General features: G+C 45.5%; 1 protein-coding gene across 2 annotated transcripts; it reads right to left on the minus strand.

Annotated features, from left to right (window-relative positions):
* Positions 1–502: 502 nt before the first annotated feature.
* Positions 503–11,412, minus strand: LOC140206909 (uncharacterized). 2 transcript variants are annotated; one of them, XM_072275188.1, is made up of 4 exons: positions 10,940–11,412; positions 10,572–10,834; positions 7,404–7,566; positions 503–3,063 (listed from the first exon to the last, which is right to left on the minus strand). In XM_072275188.1, exon 4 carries the CDS (start codon positions 2,653–2,655, stop codon positions 1,267–1,269), a length of 1,389 nt encoding a protein of 462 aa, XP_072131289.1. In that variant the 5' UTR covers positions 2,656–3,063; positions 7,404–7,566; positions 10,572–10,834; positions 10,940–11,412; the 3' UTR covers positions 503–1,266. The 2 variants fall into 2 exon arrangements, with proteins under 2 accessions (XP_072131289.1, XP_072131288.1); XM_072275187.1 differs by having other exon boundaries at positions 7,404–7,570.
* Between the last annotated feature and the right edge of the window lie 4,041 nt (positions 11,413–15,453).

A 15,453-nucleotide genomic window follows, 5' to 3' on the forward strand; every position in this document is an offset into this window, starting at 1 on the left:
TCCAGCTCAAACAGCCTCTGTCTTTCTGCTTCCTCCTTCTGTTTTTCTGCCTCTCTAGCTTCAAACTGCCTCTGCCTTTCTGCAGCCTCCATCTTTATTTTTTTTAACTTGTACGGGAGCTCAAGCTCACTCAGTTTACTTTCAGGAAACACCTCCAACTCCTCCACTTTAAACATACCCTTGGATACACAATGTTCAGTTATTATCCTCTGCCTCTGTGACCTCCTCATTGTCAATTTCACCTTTCCAAGTTTTAACCTTTTAGCAGTACTCAACAGCTCAATCCTTCTGGCATCCTCTAATGCCTCAGAGGTTGGCGCTTGCAGAAATCTATCAACATCCATTGCTGCTGATTTTTCACCCACAAATAGATCAAAAGGGATTTCCCCAATGAAATTGATAATTAATCAATCAATACGCCCCCGAATTTGTTCATATCCTGGACGCAGGCCCCAATTTTGTTACAAACCATAACGCTTTAGAAATGAACTAGCAGCAGTAGACTACACCTGAAGTCTGGCTTTGATGCTAAAACAACTATCTTTATTAGTATCGACTCATAATATAGTAACTTAAGCAAGATAAACAAAAGTTAACAGAGTTATGTGTGTATATATGTGTGGGTAAATATAACTCCCAAACTATTGAGCTCGGGGGAAACAAGGCTTAGAGTCTTGAGATGGTAAAATATGAAAGTTCAGTTCATCCATGGAATAGGTGATGAGAGAGATATTTGTAATGCAGGGTGAATTTCCAGAGAAGGCAATTATGTCGAATTCCACAGGTCCCATGGTGGTAAAACGAGAGAACAGTCACTGTAGATTTTATCTGTCATCATTCCAAATCCACATACGAATTATCACCGAAAGTGACTTGTCACAAGGGGTATCGTCTTCAAGTGAATTACCACACCACACCCAGGCAAGGGTTAACACATAAGTGGTCTTCACAGGATACCTCAAATCAGATCCACTCCTATGGATCAAACGAGGTGACAACCACACATTCGATGTACGCTGAATCGATAATTAACCCACCCTTGTGGGATAGGGAAGTTCTAAACAGTGACCCTTGGCCACTAGTTCCCTGGTTTCGATCCTTCCATTTTTCCTCCTTCGTCTCCGTCTGACTCTGAGTGTCCGTGTCCTCGGTTTAAACTAAACAAGCTGCGAGCGATGTAAAGAAGCGGCAAGTCAGACTGATTCGCCTTCTTAATCTCTCTCTCTCTCTTTAAATGACAGTCCACAGCAAACGAAACCTAGAGATTCATAACAACGGCCACTCCCCATTGTGAACTGACTGGTGTGCCAGTAGTTGGGATGACTGAGTGAATCCTTTCCCACATTCTGAGCAGGTAAACGGCTTCTCCCCAGTGTGAACTCGCTGATGACTCTGTAGGTTGGATGACCGAGTGAATCCTTTCCCACATTCTGAACAGGTGAACGGCCTCTCCCCAGTGTGAACTCGCTGGTGACTCTGTAGGTTGGATGACTGCGTGAATCTCTTCCCACATTCTGAGCAGGTGAACAGCTTTTCCCCAGTGTGAACTCGCTGGTGTCTCTGTAGGGTGTAAGAGTAAGTGAATCTCTTCCCACATTCTGAGCAGATGAACGGCCTCTCCCCAGTGTGAACTCGCTGATGACTCTGCAGGTGGGATGACTGAGTGAATCTCTTCTCACAGACTGAGCAGGTGAATGGCTTCTCCCCACTGTGAACTGACTGGTGTGCCAGTAGTTGTGATGACTGAGTGAATCCCTTCCCACATTCTGAGCAGGTGAATGGCCACTCCCCAGTGTGAACTGACTGGTGTGCCAATAGCTGGGTTGACTGAGTAAATCCTTTCCCACATTCTGAGCAGGTGAATGGCCACTCCCCACTGTGAACTGACTGGTGTGCCAATAATTCAGATGACTGAGTGTATCCCTTCCCACATTCTGAGCAGGTGAACAGCTTCTCTCCAGTGTGAACTCGCTGGTGTCTCTGTAGGTGGGATGACTGAGTGAATCCCTTCCCACATTCTGAGCAGGTGAACGGCCTCTCTCCAGTGTGAACTCGCTGATGACTCTGTAGGGTGGATGAGTGAGTGAATCTCTTCCAACAGACTGAGCAGGTGAATGGCTTCTCCCCAGTGTGAACTCGCTGGTGTCTCTGTAGGTTGGATGACTGAGTGAATCCCTTCCCACATTCTAAGCAGGTGAATGGCTTCTCCCCAGTGTGAACTCGCTGATGATTCTGTAGGGTGGATGACAGTGTGAATCTCTTCCCACATTCTGAGCAGGTGAACGGCCTCTCTCCAGTGTGAACTCGCTGATGACTCTGTAGGTGGGATGAATGACTGAATCCCTTTCTACAGACTGAACAGGTGAACGGCTTCTCCCCAGTGTGAACTCGCTGGTGACCCTGTAGGGTGGATGAATCAGTGAATCTTTTCCCACAGACTGAGCAGGTGAATAGCTTCTCCCCGGTGTGAAGTCGATGGTGTCTCTGTAGGGTGGAAGAGTGAGTGAATCTCTTCTCACAGACTGAGCAGGTGAATGGCCTCTCTCCAGTGTGAACTTGCTGATGTACCTTCAGTTTAGATGAGCAAGTGAATCCCTTCCCACAGTCTGAGCAGCTGAACGGCAGCTCCCCGGTGTGAACTCGCTTGTGAGCCATTAGGTCAGATGACTGAGTGAATCCTTCCCCACAAATTTAGCAGATGACCAGCCTTTGCCCAGTGTGAACTGACTGGTGTGTCCACAGGCGGGAAGACTGACTGAATCCTTTCTCACACCCAGAACAGATGAATGGCCTTGTCCCAGTGTGAACTTGCTGATATACCTTCAATTGAGATGACTGAGTGAATCCATTCCCACTGTCTGAGCAGATGAATGGCCTCTCCCCTATGTAAGATGACGGGTGTGCCATTCGATCAGATAACCAAGTGAATCCCTCCCCACAGTCTGAGCAGGAAGGATGGTTGATTGAATCCCTTGCTCCACTTCTTAAATATCTAGACAGAGACAGCAACACTGGCGTGCCATGCTTGAGATTCCTGGAGACAAATTCCTTCTCATTTTTAACCTGTAAAAAGATTTACAAAATCCATCAGTGTGTGCAGGACAACATTTCAGATGAGATCATTTGATTTACCAAGGTGTGATCTGACATCTCACTGTTAAAGTGAGGTTCAACCCAAGTTGGAGAGAGAAATCATCTTCTATCTGGGCACAGTGCTGGTATCTGGAATGACCATCTAATTCTCTGATGCTCTTCCTGTCTCAATAAGAATGGGCATTTCTACCATCTCCAATCTGTGACCTGGCTCAGTCTGACTCTCTCCATTGGTATTATTCCCTGTTCCCACTGAGCTGCATGGGTTCCTGCTCCCACAGTAACTGAAACACACTCACGCAAATAGGCTTTCTTGATTGCAGCTGGGATTTTCTTTTATATATTATTAACTTAAAGTATCACAGTTTTAATGCCATGTAAAAAATTACTGCTGAGATGAATGTTTGGTTCGCCCACATAATTAAAACAAATAATATGGATTGGCCTGACTATGATTGAAATTGAATGTGACGAGCTTTGACATATTACTGGAACCCTGGGACCAGTGAACAACTGACAGCTTCCCCAGTTACTGACCCCCCCAATGGTGGTTACTTAATCAGGACTCCACTCCATTTGAAACCCCAATGCCAGCGGTCCACCCGCTGTGACTCTGTGCTATGACCCTATGGCGTACTCAACTGAGGAAAGCCAATATTATGCACCCCTCGAGGGACAGAAGTTCCCAGTTATGGTGATTGGAGAGGTTAAAGGAAGAGAGGGCAGTGCATTATTGGCCGAAGTTCCGGATTTCCTTTGGCAACAGACGGGACTGGTGTTTCCCCATACCACCGTTAGGGTTTGCCCTGGGTTCAAGCCAAAGAACCTGGGTTCCTTGCCTACACCTCAATGAATCAAGCCTCCAGCACCCAGGAAGACTGGCAAGACTTGGCCATGGGCCAATTCCGATACTGGAAGGAGTCTGAGGTGAAGACGGGACATCTGGTAAGACATTCTTTTAATATTGACCGAACTCAAGATGTTGTACCCCATCTCTGGGCAACTTCAGGCCAAGAATTCGACCACACCAACTTCCCCCCTGTCTGGATCACCATGAAAGAAGGACAGACTCTCCCATCCATTCCGCAATACCCCCTGAAGCCCGAGGCAACGTTTTATGAGGATGGAAGCTCTTTTGTGAATCCAGCAGGAAAATGATATTCTGGCTATGCGATAGTGACGGACACTGAAATAGTTGAGCAGGCCTCTTTTGAAGCAGCTGTCTCCGCCCAGAAGGCTGAGCTGTTTGCTCTGACTCGTGCCTGTATCCTAGCAACAGATAAAAGTGCGAACGTTTACAGAGACTCCTGTTACGCATTTGGAGTTGTACATGACTACGGGGCTCTCTGGGAACGTGGAGATTCCAGAATTCCTCTGGCCACCCCATTAGTAATGCCACCTTTGTAAACAACTTTACTCACAGTTGACAGCTACCTTGAGTTTTGGCTATTGTTAAATGTGCGGCCCACACACGCATGTCCGACCAGGTCACTAAAGGCAATGCTTTAGTGGATGAGACAGTGAAAAGTGCGGCACAATCCTCGGTAGTTGTGGTGCCCTCGGGTTCCCGTCAAGCAACGTTCTGTGACTTAAGCAGAACGAGTTTGCCAGACATGCGGGAGGTACGTACTTTTCAGGGGGACGCCTCTGAGGGGAAGCACAAACTGTGTTCCCAGATGGGTGCCAGAAAGACCCTGACCTAGGTTTCTGGATCACCCCAGTGGGGCAGATTTATTTTCCTGCAGAGTTTTTATCAATATTGGTCAATTAAATACATAATTGTACACACGTGGGAAAGGAGGGAATGGTTGGTAACCTGTACCCTGCACACCGGGTACAACTCCCTTGACAGGTGAACATTATTCATGTCTACAAGTTGATTTTATTGAATTGCCTGCACTACATTGCTATAGATATTGCTTAGTTATTATAGATGTGTTTAGTAGATGGATTGAAGCTATTCCAACTACCAATAATACTACTGTGACTGTTGTGAAGGTATTATTACAGGGAATAACTCTCAGGTATGCTGAGCTCTGACAATGGCCCACACTTTGTGGTGAAAGTAAATGAAGGGCTATGTAATGAACTAGCTATGAAGCAACAATTCCACTGTGTACACCGCCCGCGGGCCGCTGGCATAGTGGAAACAGCCAATGGCACTCTGGAGAGTAAATTGGCTGAACTAACGGCGGAGACTGGACTCACTTGGTTGAAGGTCCCACCGTCACCCCTATTCCACATGAGGGTTACCCCACAGGGGAAAACAGTGTTGTCACCAGCTGAAATCATTTATGGACGGCCCATGAGGACACACTGGGGACCAAGACCTTGTGTACCATTGCTCCCAGAAAGTCTACCAGCAAAATTGGATATGCATACCCTGGGGGAAGAGATGGGGAAATATATATGCCAACTAACCAAAATTTTCCAAGCATTACATTCACAGATACAACAGGCTTACAAGGAAGAGAACCACTCTGCAGACAGGAGTGACTATCCCACCATAGAACCTGCTAATTTTGTCCTGATCAAGAACTGGAATCGAGGGAAACTCAGACCTCGCTGGAGAGGACCATATCAGGAGTTACTGACCACTCCCACGGCTGTGAAACTGAAGGGGCAATCTCGGTGGATACATCGAACAGACAACAAACGTGTTACTGAAGGAACTGAGTAGAAGGACTCTCTTGGACTAAAGGAAAATGTATTGGTTGATAGTGGTGTTCGTGTTTATGTCTTTGAGAGGGCTCACCCCAGCATCCGGGGGCCCCCATGTTAACACCTTTCTGTCACACCTATGCCAAACAGGTAGAAGTAGGGGCCTGCTGGGTTTGTGCCGAAATTCCCCAGCATGGTAAAACTATGATTCCAATGTCAGTAATCCCACTCAACCAGACTGAGGAACTCTCAGCCTGGGCTTTCTCAAATAACACCCGGGGAAGTGAGGTGAGGAACTGTGGTCCAGTCAGAGATGACTGTGGCTGTCAGTGTTTTGAGGGATGGTATCTCAGGCCCCAACCAAACGGAACTTCCTTTACCGGGAAACATGCATCCTGGCCATACTTGTATGTGCCCAGCAGCAGAGAAGCTGAGACTGAGCGATTTTGGATGATCACTTTTCTTTCCTATGGAGTAGCCAGGAATTCACGAGAGATAATCAATTTGGCTACAACACTTGAGGAGCTGGCCACAATACTGCAGGGGCCCTGACAGAAACACAGGCCCAAGTAACAGAAATATCCACTGAAATGATTGCAATCCGGCAAAAAGTCGTACAGAATCATATGGCTTTAGATTTTATCCTGGCTGAGAAAGGGGGAACCTGTGCTATTATTGACACAGAATGCTGCACCTATATCCCTGATGACTCTACTAACATTACATCCCTCTCCGAGCACACTGTCAAGGAGATTGACAGCATCAAGAAAGTAGGGCAGGATTTACACGGGTTCACCGAAGGGTCGAAATGGTGGTCTTCGAAGGTCTGTTCGGTAATATGTGGGGCGAGATATTGCATTATGGCCTAATAGTTGTATTTATCATTGTTATAATTACTGTTGTATGCTGTTTTTACCCACTGATAAGTCAATGCTGTACTCGTTTGCTTTCTCTGTAAAAAATTACTGCTTTGTTGATCATGTAAAGTGGGAATGATAAAGTATGTAAAAGGGTTAACACTTCGTTAAACAATAGCAGCCTGCTTTTCTGAAAGAAACTGCTGATGATCAACAGATGTGCTGAGCCATGCTGAGCCATATTTCTTCTTGAGGGTAGCTAGCTAGGGTTTCAGGATGCTTATCTCCTTGTGTACTCAGGTGTAGAGATAGGACAGCTTCAGTCTGCTCTGTGTGTGAAAGCCATTATGACTACTTTGTAATTTGTCTTTAGGGGCTGTCATGTAGTAAATAACTTTGGCTCCAGCCTGTCTTGTGTGGGGGGTATCTGGACAGATATATCTGTGGTGTAAGGGGAATTGTTAGTCAGTTAGTGGATTGGGTGGGAACAGTCATATACTGTTCCTGTTTGAGCGAATAACGGAGTAAGCCCCAGGTGCTTGGAAAAATGAGTCTGTTCTTATACGGTCTCTGAGTGACTTTATCCGGATTCGACTTCCACAGAATGGGAGTGGTTTTAAAGGGCTGGGCTGCTGGAAGCACATTACCAGACCTGGAGTGATTGCAACTGGGTCTGACAGAGGCATAACTGCTTCTTCTGGGCACATTCAGTCTCACTCCAACTATTTCCTACCTTCCTTTGTACAGGTATGCAATGTCTAAAGGACCAGTGTTTGAGTAAATGAGACTCACCAAACTTTCTCCTGACTGAAACACTGGATTCTCAAAGTCAGATGGGTTCTCTTCAGTTAATGCTCTCGATCCTCAGGCTGGTTCACTTGTTGCTGTTCCCTCGTGTGAGTTGTGGTTTGCTTCCAGTTGGGGTTCTTCTTCCAATAAATCTCTCACCGCAGGTCTAACTTTAACATGAAAGATAATGAAGCACATTAACAATAAAATGGAGAACCAAACATTTCTGCTTAATATTACTAAGAACAAAACTCACTGAAATTTAAACACTGAAGTCAAATATAATGATCTCAGTGAACAATCTTTTATTGTTCCTCACACGTCACAAAACGATATGGGATAAGAAGGAGTCATCGTTCAGTCATGGTAAGACATGAGATGTAGGAACAGAATTAGGTGATTCGATCCATTGAGTCTGCTCCACCACTCAACCATAACTGATTTTTATTCCAACACCATATTCCTGCCTTCCTCCTGTAACCCTAAAGCTACTAAGCGATCATGAATATATTAATCTTTGTCATAAATATACCCAAATGGCAGCCTCAACTGACCTCTGCGGCAACAACTTCCACAGATCAGACGACTTTAGGCCAAAATATTTTCCTCATCTCAGTTTTAAAGGGACGCATATCTATTCTGAGACTGTGCTGTCACATCAGACTCTCTGTCTAATGGGGACATCCTCTCCATATCCATTGTATCCAGGCTTTTCAGCATTCAGTAGGTTTACTTAACCATACATCTCTCCACCACCCCCACTGTCCCTCTGAACCCCATTGAGCACAGGTTCTGAACCATAAAATGCTCCTCATACATAAAACTGATCATTCCTTAGATTATTCTTGTAAACCTCATTAGCAACAACTGCACAAAACACATTTCCAGGAATAACAGACAGATTGGTACCTGTATAACTTACAGGGAAAAGCTGTGCTTTCTTTACTGTTCTACTGTCACAGAACAAGGCATTTCCATTCCCAGATTAAAACAGGTCCATTTCAGGAAATATAAACCAGTCCAGAGTGAATGTAACAAAAAGAAACTGGAATTACCAGAAACGCTCAGCAGGTAAGGAACAGCTGCGGGGAGAGGAACAAACATTACAATTCAGGTTAATAATATTTTGTCAGAATGACGTCTAACATTTTCTGTTTTTAGTGCAGATCTCCAGCAACTCGAGATTCTCTCAGATTTCCACCAAGTGACAGACAGGTGACAGTGAGGGGGGATATTTCCAAACACAGTTTGAACACCAGACTCACGGGTCTATTTCCACTGTTGTACACACGGACCAGCCCATTTACTCATAGCCTCTCCCTGTGAGGATGGAATGGGAACTCATCCTCTCCTCAGATTAGCAGTCATTGCTTCCAAAGGAACTCCAGAAACAAACATCTGATCCCAGACCAGAAATACTCACTCAAAACCTCATAAGCCCAAGCAGCTCGATCCCCGGGTCCATTTTACCTGGATCAAAAAGTGTGATATCCCAGGACCCAAACTCAGAGTCACACAGCTGAATCTGCCACTCACCAACACTGAGAGTCTCACACATCATCCCCACGTTTCACACTGGGTGGTGCAATCCGGGATTTCCCCACAACCAATGTCCAGCTGCTCGAAATTTCTGCTTCACTGCAGAAGGATGACCATCCAGCCCCATCAGTAGAAGCACTAACCAGTGTCAAAGCAAAAACACCGAGAGATCCTTATGCCTGGAATGTAGATCACAGGATTATAGCCCAAGCACCAACTCTCCCAGTACGCTTTGCTGCCAGTAAAATGCTGCAGTGTGTCAGCCAGTCACAGTTCAAAAACTAGCACCTCCGCACCAATGCACAACAGAACCGGTACCTGATGACCCTCTGGCATTCTAGCTAATAAAAACTGATTCTGGAAATAACACAGCGAGGCCAAAGTTGTAAATGAACACTTCACAATAAAAACAAGGGTTAGAAGAAAGATTGCTGATATATAATATTGAGGTGGTGAGATACAGGGTGGACCAAGGTTGATCTAGATGGTTTATGTACATCACTGAAGCTGGGGGGTGGGGGGGGGGGTTGGGGATTAGGAGACTGGACAGAGGTTGAACAAGATGGGCAGGGGATGAGCAGATGGAACCAGGTGGGAGAAGGGATCAAGGACAATCACTGATGGTCCTCCAGCAATACACAGATACTGAATTAATAGTAGCATAGTCATAGTCATACTTTATTGATCCCGGGAGAAATTGGTTTTCGCTACAGTTGCACCATAAATAATAAATAGTAATAGAACCATAAAAAGTTAAATAGTAATATGTAAATTATGCCAGTAAATTATGAAATAAGTCCAGGACCAGCCTATTGTCTCAGGGTGTCTGACCCTCCAAGGGAGGAGTTGTAAAGTTTGATGGCCACAGGCAGGAATGACTTCCTATGACGCTCTGTGTTGCATCTTGGTGGAATTACAATAGTAAATACTACTGTATAAAATGACAAAGTTAGAACAAAGAACAAGAACTTTGCCATATATCCTTTGATCCTCACCAATTTTTTATCAATACACCATAGAAAATTTCCAATCCGGACACTTCACGTCTTTGCATGGTAACTACTCTGCCTATGACTGTGAGGGACTGCGGGGACCTTGGGATACAGATCAGCACATTACAGAAACCATTCTCCCCCCTAGACTTCCCAATCCTTCTGTAAAGCAGACAGTGAAATCAAAGATCCCCATAACCTGGGTCGTTCTCCTTCCTCACCCTCCCCAGTCCGGGAGAAGACACAACAGCCATAAAGCTCAAAGGACAAATGTGAGGAGCCTCAGGAAGAGAGGCGACTTGGGGGAAGTCAACGGGACTCAGGGGCCAACATCAGATCTCCCCAACACAACAAGGAGGAAACATCACCATCCATCCGGGGATTAGGACGCCAAGTGATCTTGCGTCACAAAGCGGAAGGCGGGGCAGATCTGCAGTAAAAAGCCTCACGTGAGCAGTTGGCGGGAGTTCCATTTCAATTCTGCGGAAATAGACAGCCTGGTCTCCTGGTTTGGATCGTTCAATGCAGATTAAGTGAAGTCGACACATTTCTGACGAGCCCAGATAATTGGAAAATAAATGAGTTCTGGCCTCACGGCCAACATCAGATCTCCCCGCTCGGAATCGGTCTCAATACTCACCGATGGGAAAGTGATATCTTCCGCCCGCAGACAGTGATCTCGATCCAGGCGGTGAGAATCCTTTGCCGATCCCGCAGACGACTCACTTCAGCACTGAGCGGAAAGGCGAACACCGTCCATCTGGAGACTGTGAGCAGGCGCGGAGTGATTGTTGCGTCATCCGGAGGGCGGGGCCTCGGGAACTGCTGCCTGTCTGCGGTTAAACGGGAGGGGCGAACGGGATCACGTCACCTGTGGGGCAGAGACTCCAGCTACCCGCCACTCTGTGGAAAGAAACAAACTTGTGTTATGTACCATCAGTAATAGACCACAAACTCAGTTTTAATGTCAACTACTGTCTTTATTAGTATATAGAAAATTAAACTAACTTCTCACTGAAACAGAAGTTAACAGTGTTATGCGTTTGTGCCTCCCACACTGTCAAGTTTAGGAACAAGTACTTAAAGTTTCAAGATGGTAAATTTCAGTTATCCACGGTTTCAGTTATCCACGGACTGGGGAAATTTGTAAATCCACATTAAAATACAACGAGGAAGTAATCACGAAGAATTTCACTGGTTCCACGCTGGGAGAACGAAGTAACAGTCGCAGGAGATTTTCAGTCACCGAGTCGTATTCCAGAATCCACGAAGAGATTGTACAAGATGACAGTCACAGGAATATTCTTTAGAACAAGTGGTTGCTACACAACACCCGAATCCATGCAAGTGTTAACGAAAGTGATCGCCACAGGAAAACTCCAACAGTCCACTTCTGGATCAAAACGGCGACAGTCACACATTCAATATGCACTGCGTGCCGCTCCTTCACCCAGTCCATTTTGGCACAGGAAGAGTATCAAACTTTTACCCATTACTTTAGCAAACTGCAGCTTGCAGTCCGCTGGTCCTCCAACTGTCTTTTGTTCGTTCTCTCTCTCTCTCTCTCTCTCTCTCTCTCTGCTCCAGCAGTCAGTGTAGTGACGTCATACTCCCGCCTCCTGCAGGCTCTCTTAAAGTAACACCCACAGCAAAATGAAACCTGTGAACTCGTAACACTTGCCGCTCACATCTCCTCTCACCTTAAGTGTATTAGACATTTCAACCCCCAGGAAAAAATACATCGTCTCTCCGCTCTATCTATTCCTCTCGTAATCTTATAAACGTCCATCCAGTCTCACCCCAGCCTGTGCCGCTCTGGAGAGAACAACACAAGTTTGTGTAACCTCTCGTTATAGCTGTCTTAACCACCCGATCAATCTGTGCAGTCTCTTTCAGGGAGCTGTGAACTTGGATCCAATATCCCTCTGCTCATCGACACTGTCCAGGGTCTTGCATTTAACAGTATACTGTCTCTTTACATTGCACAGTGCACTGTCTCTCTACATTCGACCGACCGAGCTGCCAAGATGATCATCACTAATCAAATCTCACTGAGATTTCTCAGGTCCTGTTGAAGTTATTGCCAAGTGCGCAAGTACAGGAAGGTACAGGTACAGAGAAACACTGACTTGTGGCAGCATCACAGGCAAATACATTCAGATAACACACGGAACACAAATTATACGATTCTCTGTCAGTAACAATCTATAAATATGTTGTGTCCTGATCAATATTAAAGTGTGCATTTTGTGTCAATAACAGACTTGGAAATGTTGAATTTGGTCCCTGTCTTCATCCCTCCTGTAGTCCACAACCTGCTCCTTTGTTTTTGTCACCATGAGGGAGAGGTTGTTTTCTTGACACCACTGTCTCGGGGTGATGACTTCTTCTCCGCAGGCTGCCTCGTTATTATTTGAGATGAGAGCAATCAGTGCAGTGTCGTCAGGGAATTTAATTAGCAAATTGGATCTGTGGGTGGCGACACAGTCATGGGAATACAGAGAGTGAAGGAGGGGCCAAGGAGACAACCCTGTTGGGTATGAGTGCTGAGGGTCAGAGAGACAGAGGTGAGGGAGCCCACTCTTACCACCTGCCGGCGATCTGACAGGAAGTCCAGGATCCAGCTACACAAGGCAGTGTGAAGGCCGAGGTCTCTGAGCTTCTTGTCGATACTTCACGCCTTCATATGGCTACTGCTCTGCCCATGACTGCAAAGATCTGCAGAGAACTTTGGAGAGCAGAGAACATCAGAGAAATAAGCCTCCCCTCCATGGACTCTTCCTATATTTCCCCTGCGTTGGAAAAGCAGGACATGTACTCAAAGATCCTCACAACCTGGACATTCTTGCTGCAAACCCGCTCCCCCATCGGGGAAGAGATACAAAAGCCTTAAAGCGCGTACCACCAGGCTTAAGGACGGCTTCCTGTCTGCGGTTGTAAGCCAAATGAATGGTCTCCAGTCCGATAAAATGGACTCGACCTCACAATGTAACTCGACGTGACCCTGCACCATATGTCTATCTGCACTGCACTTTCTCTGCAGCCATAATGCTTTGTTACAGTTATTGTTCTGTCGTATATCAACTCAATGTACTGTTGTAACGTGTAGAACTGTGTGGATGGTACGTCAGGCAAGATTTTCACTATAGCTCAGTACGTGATGATAATAAACAGATCTCCCATTTTAATTGTGTGAAAATATTAGACAAATTGAGCTTCTGCTTTGGAACCTCAGAAGGAAACTTCACTGAACTGTTGTCATTTCTGAGGAATGCAAATAAATAGAAAAGGCTTCAATCTCGCATTACGATCTGCGGTAACTGGGATCAGGTGACCGGTGGTGGGTCTCCCATACCAATTATCAGAATCAGGTTTAATAGCACCAGCAAATGCCATGAAATTTGTTGTCTCTGCGGCAGCAGTAGAACCTAATTCATAACAATAGATTTTAACAATTGTGAATTACAATAATATACACATTAAATAGTTCAATTATATAAGTAGTGCAAAAAAATCTAATAAACTATTTTAATTGTGTGGAAATTCTGGAGCAAAGCTTAACTAAACCGTACACATTTATGAGAAGTTCAGAAAAATAGAGAAGGCTAAACTCTCATATGAATGGGTCATATACCCAGAAATATTGGCTGCACTTTGGCGGGCCGAAACAGTGGAATAGACCATTAGACAATAAAATATTGGAGCAGAAGTAGGCCATTTGGGTCATCGAGTCTGCACCGCCATTCAATCATGGGTTGATCCAATTCTTCCAGTCATCCCAATTACCCTGCCTTCACCCCTTACCCTTTGATGCTCTGGCTAATCAAGAACCTATCTACCTCTGCCTTAAATACACCCAGTGACTTGGCCTCCACAGCAGATCATGGCAACAAATTCCTCCTATTTACCACCGACACTCTTAAGAAATTTCTCCGCATCTCTGTTCTAAATGGCCGTCCTTCAATATGGAAGTCTCTTGTCCTAGAATCCCCTACCGTGGGAAATCAACTTTGCCATATCTAATCTGTTCAGGTCATTTAACAATCAAAATGTTTCTATGAGATCCCCCCTCATTCTCCTGAACTCCAGGGAATACCGCCCAAGAGCTGCCAGACCTTCCTGATACGGTAGACCTTTCATTCCTGGAAACATTCTCGTGAATCTTCTCTGAACCCTCTCCAATGTCAGTATATCATTTGTAAAATAAGGATCCGAAAACTGCACACAATAGTCTGTGTGATCCCAGGAGTGCCTTATAGAGACTCACCATCGCATCCCTGCTCTTATATTCTATACCTCTAGAAATGAATGCCAACGTTGCATTTGCCTTCTTCACCACCGACTCAACCTGGAAGTTAACCTTTAGGGTATCCTGCACAAGGACTCCCAAGTCCATTTGCATCTCTGCATTTTGAATTCTCTCCCCATCTAAATAATAGTCTGCCTATTTATTTCGTCCACCAGAGTGCATGACCATACACCTTCCAACACTATATTTCATTTGCCACTTCCTTGCCCATTCCCCTAAGCTATCTAAGTCTCTCTGCAGGCTCTGCAATCTCTCCAGTTACTTCCTTCCGAACCTGAGGGTGCATTCCATCAGGTCCGGGAGATTTATCCACACTCAGACTATTAAGCTTCCTGAATGAAGTCGAATATTGAAATGCCTGGATAGAGAAGTCGTGGAGGGCTACAGTATCTGGTTATCACAATGCCATAAATACAACTTAAATATACAAACGATAAGCTTGTTCCCCGGCTTGAGATTCTCAATTGGAGAATGACGCTTTATTCACAAAATCCTCATAGCCCACAGTGACCGTGCACTAATCCCAGCAATGCAACCCGCCACTGCAGCCCCACAGTGCACTATGTACAGATTTTAAAGCTACGAAGTTGAATGTGAATAGACTCCCCTCCCCCCAACTCCACTCTTGCTGCGTCACCAGCAGACTGGGGCATCTCACATCTCTCTGCCTCCGCCAGGCCATTAAACTGTGAACACCTGTGGTCAGGGACTGATCTCTGGGGAACTCCAAACGCTACCCCCTTCCAGTCTGAAAACGACCCACTCATCCAGCCACGCACTACCGGCAGTTTATCGATCTCCAACGGGAAAGCTTAATCACCTGCTCCTGAGATTCAATAACATTACTGACTCTGAGTTTACCACCGTCAAATGCCAGAAAGGACATAATAATCAGAAAGTCTCTAGTCGCAGCCGTGTATATAAAACGTGATCTCAGTGGGTGTGTGGCGCATGCTCAGAATGCGAAGGAGACAGACAAACTGAGCCAAGTCACAGACTGATGAAGGGGAGGAATGATCGATTTTGATACAGAGAGAGAAGCAGAGAGTTTGATATTGTGCCTGATGCCGGAACTGTAGCCAGTTAGAAGATGAAGTCTTTTTCCTCCAAATTGTTTTGAGCTGTGACAGTGTTTTTATCAGAAGGCACCATGGAGACTAAAATTTTCTGAATTGAAATACTGTCCTTCACCCACTGATATGCTTTGCAAACT

This window comes from Mobula birostris, chromosome 13, assembly GCF_030028105.1.
Source record: "Mobula birostris isolate sMobBir1 chromosome 13, sMobBir1.hap1, whole genome shotgun sequence".
Taxonomy (NCBI): Eukaryota; Metazoa; Chordata; class Chondrichthyes; order Myliobatiformes; family Myliobatidae; genus Mobula; species Mobula birostris.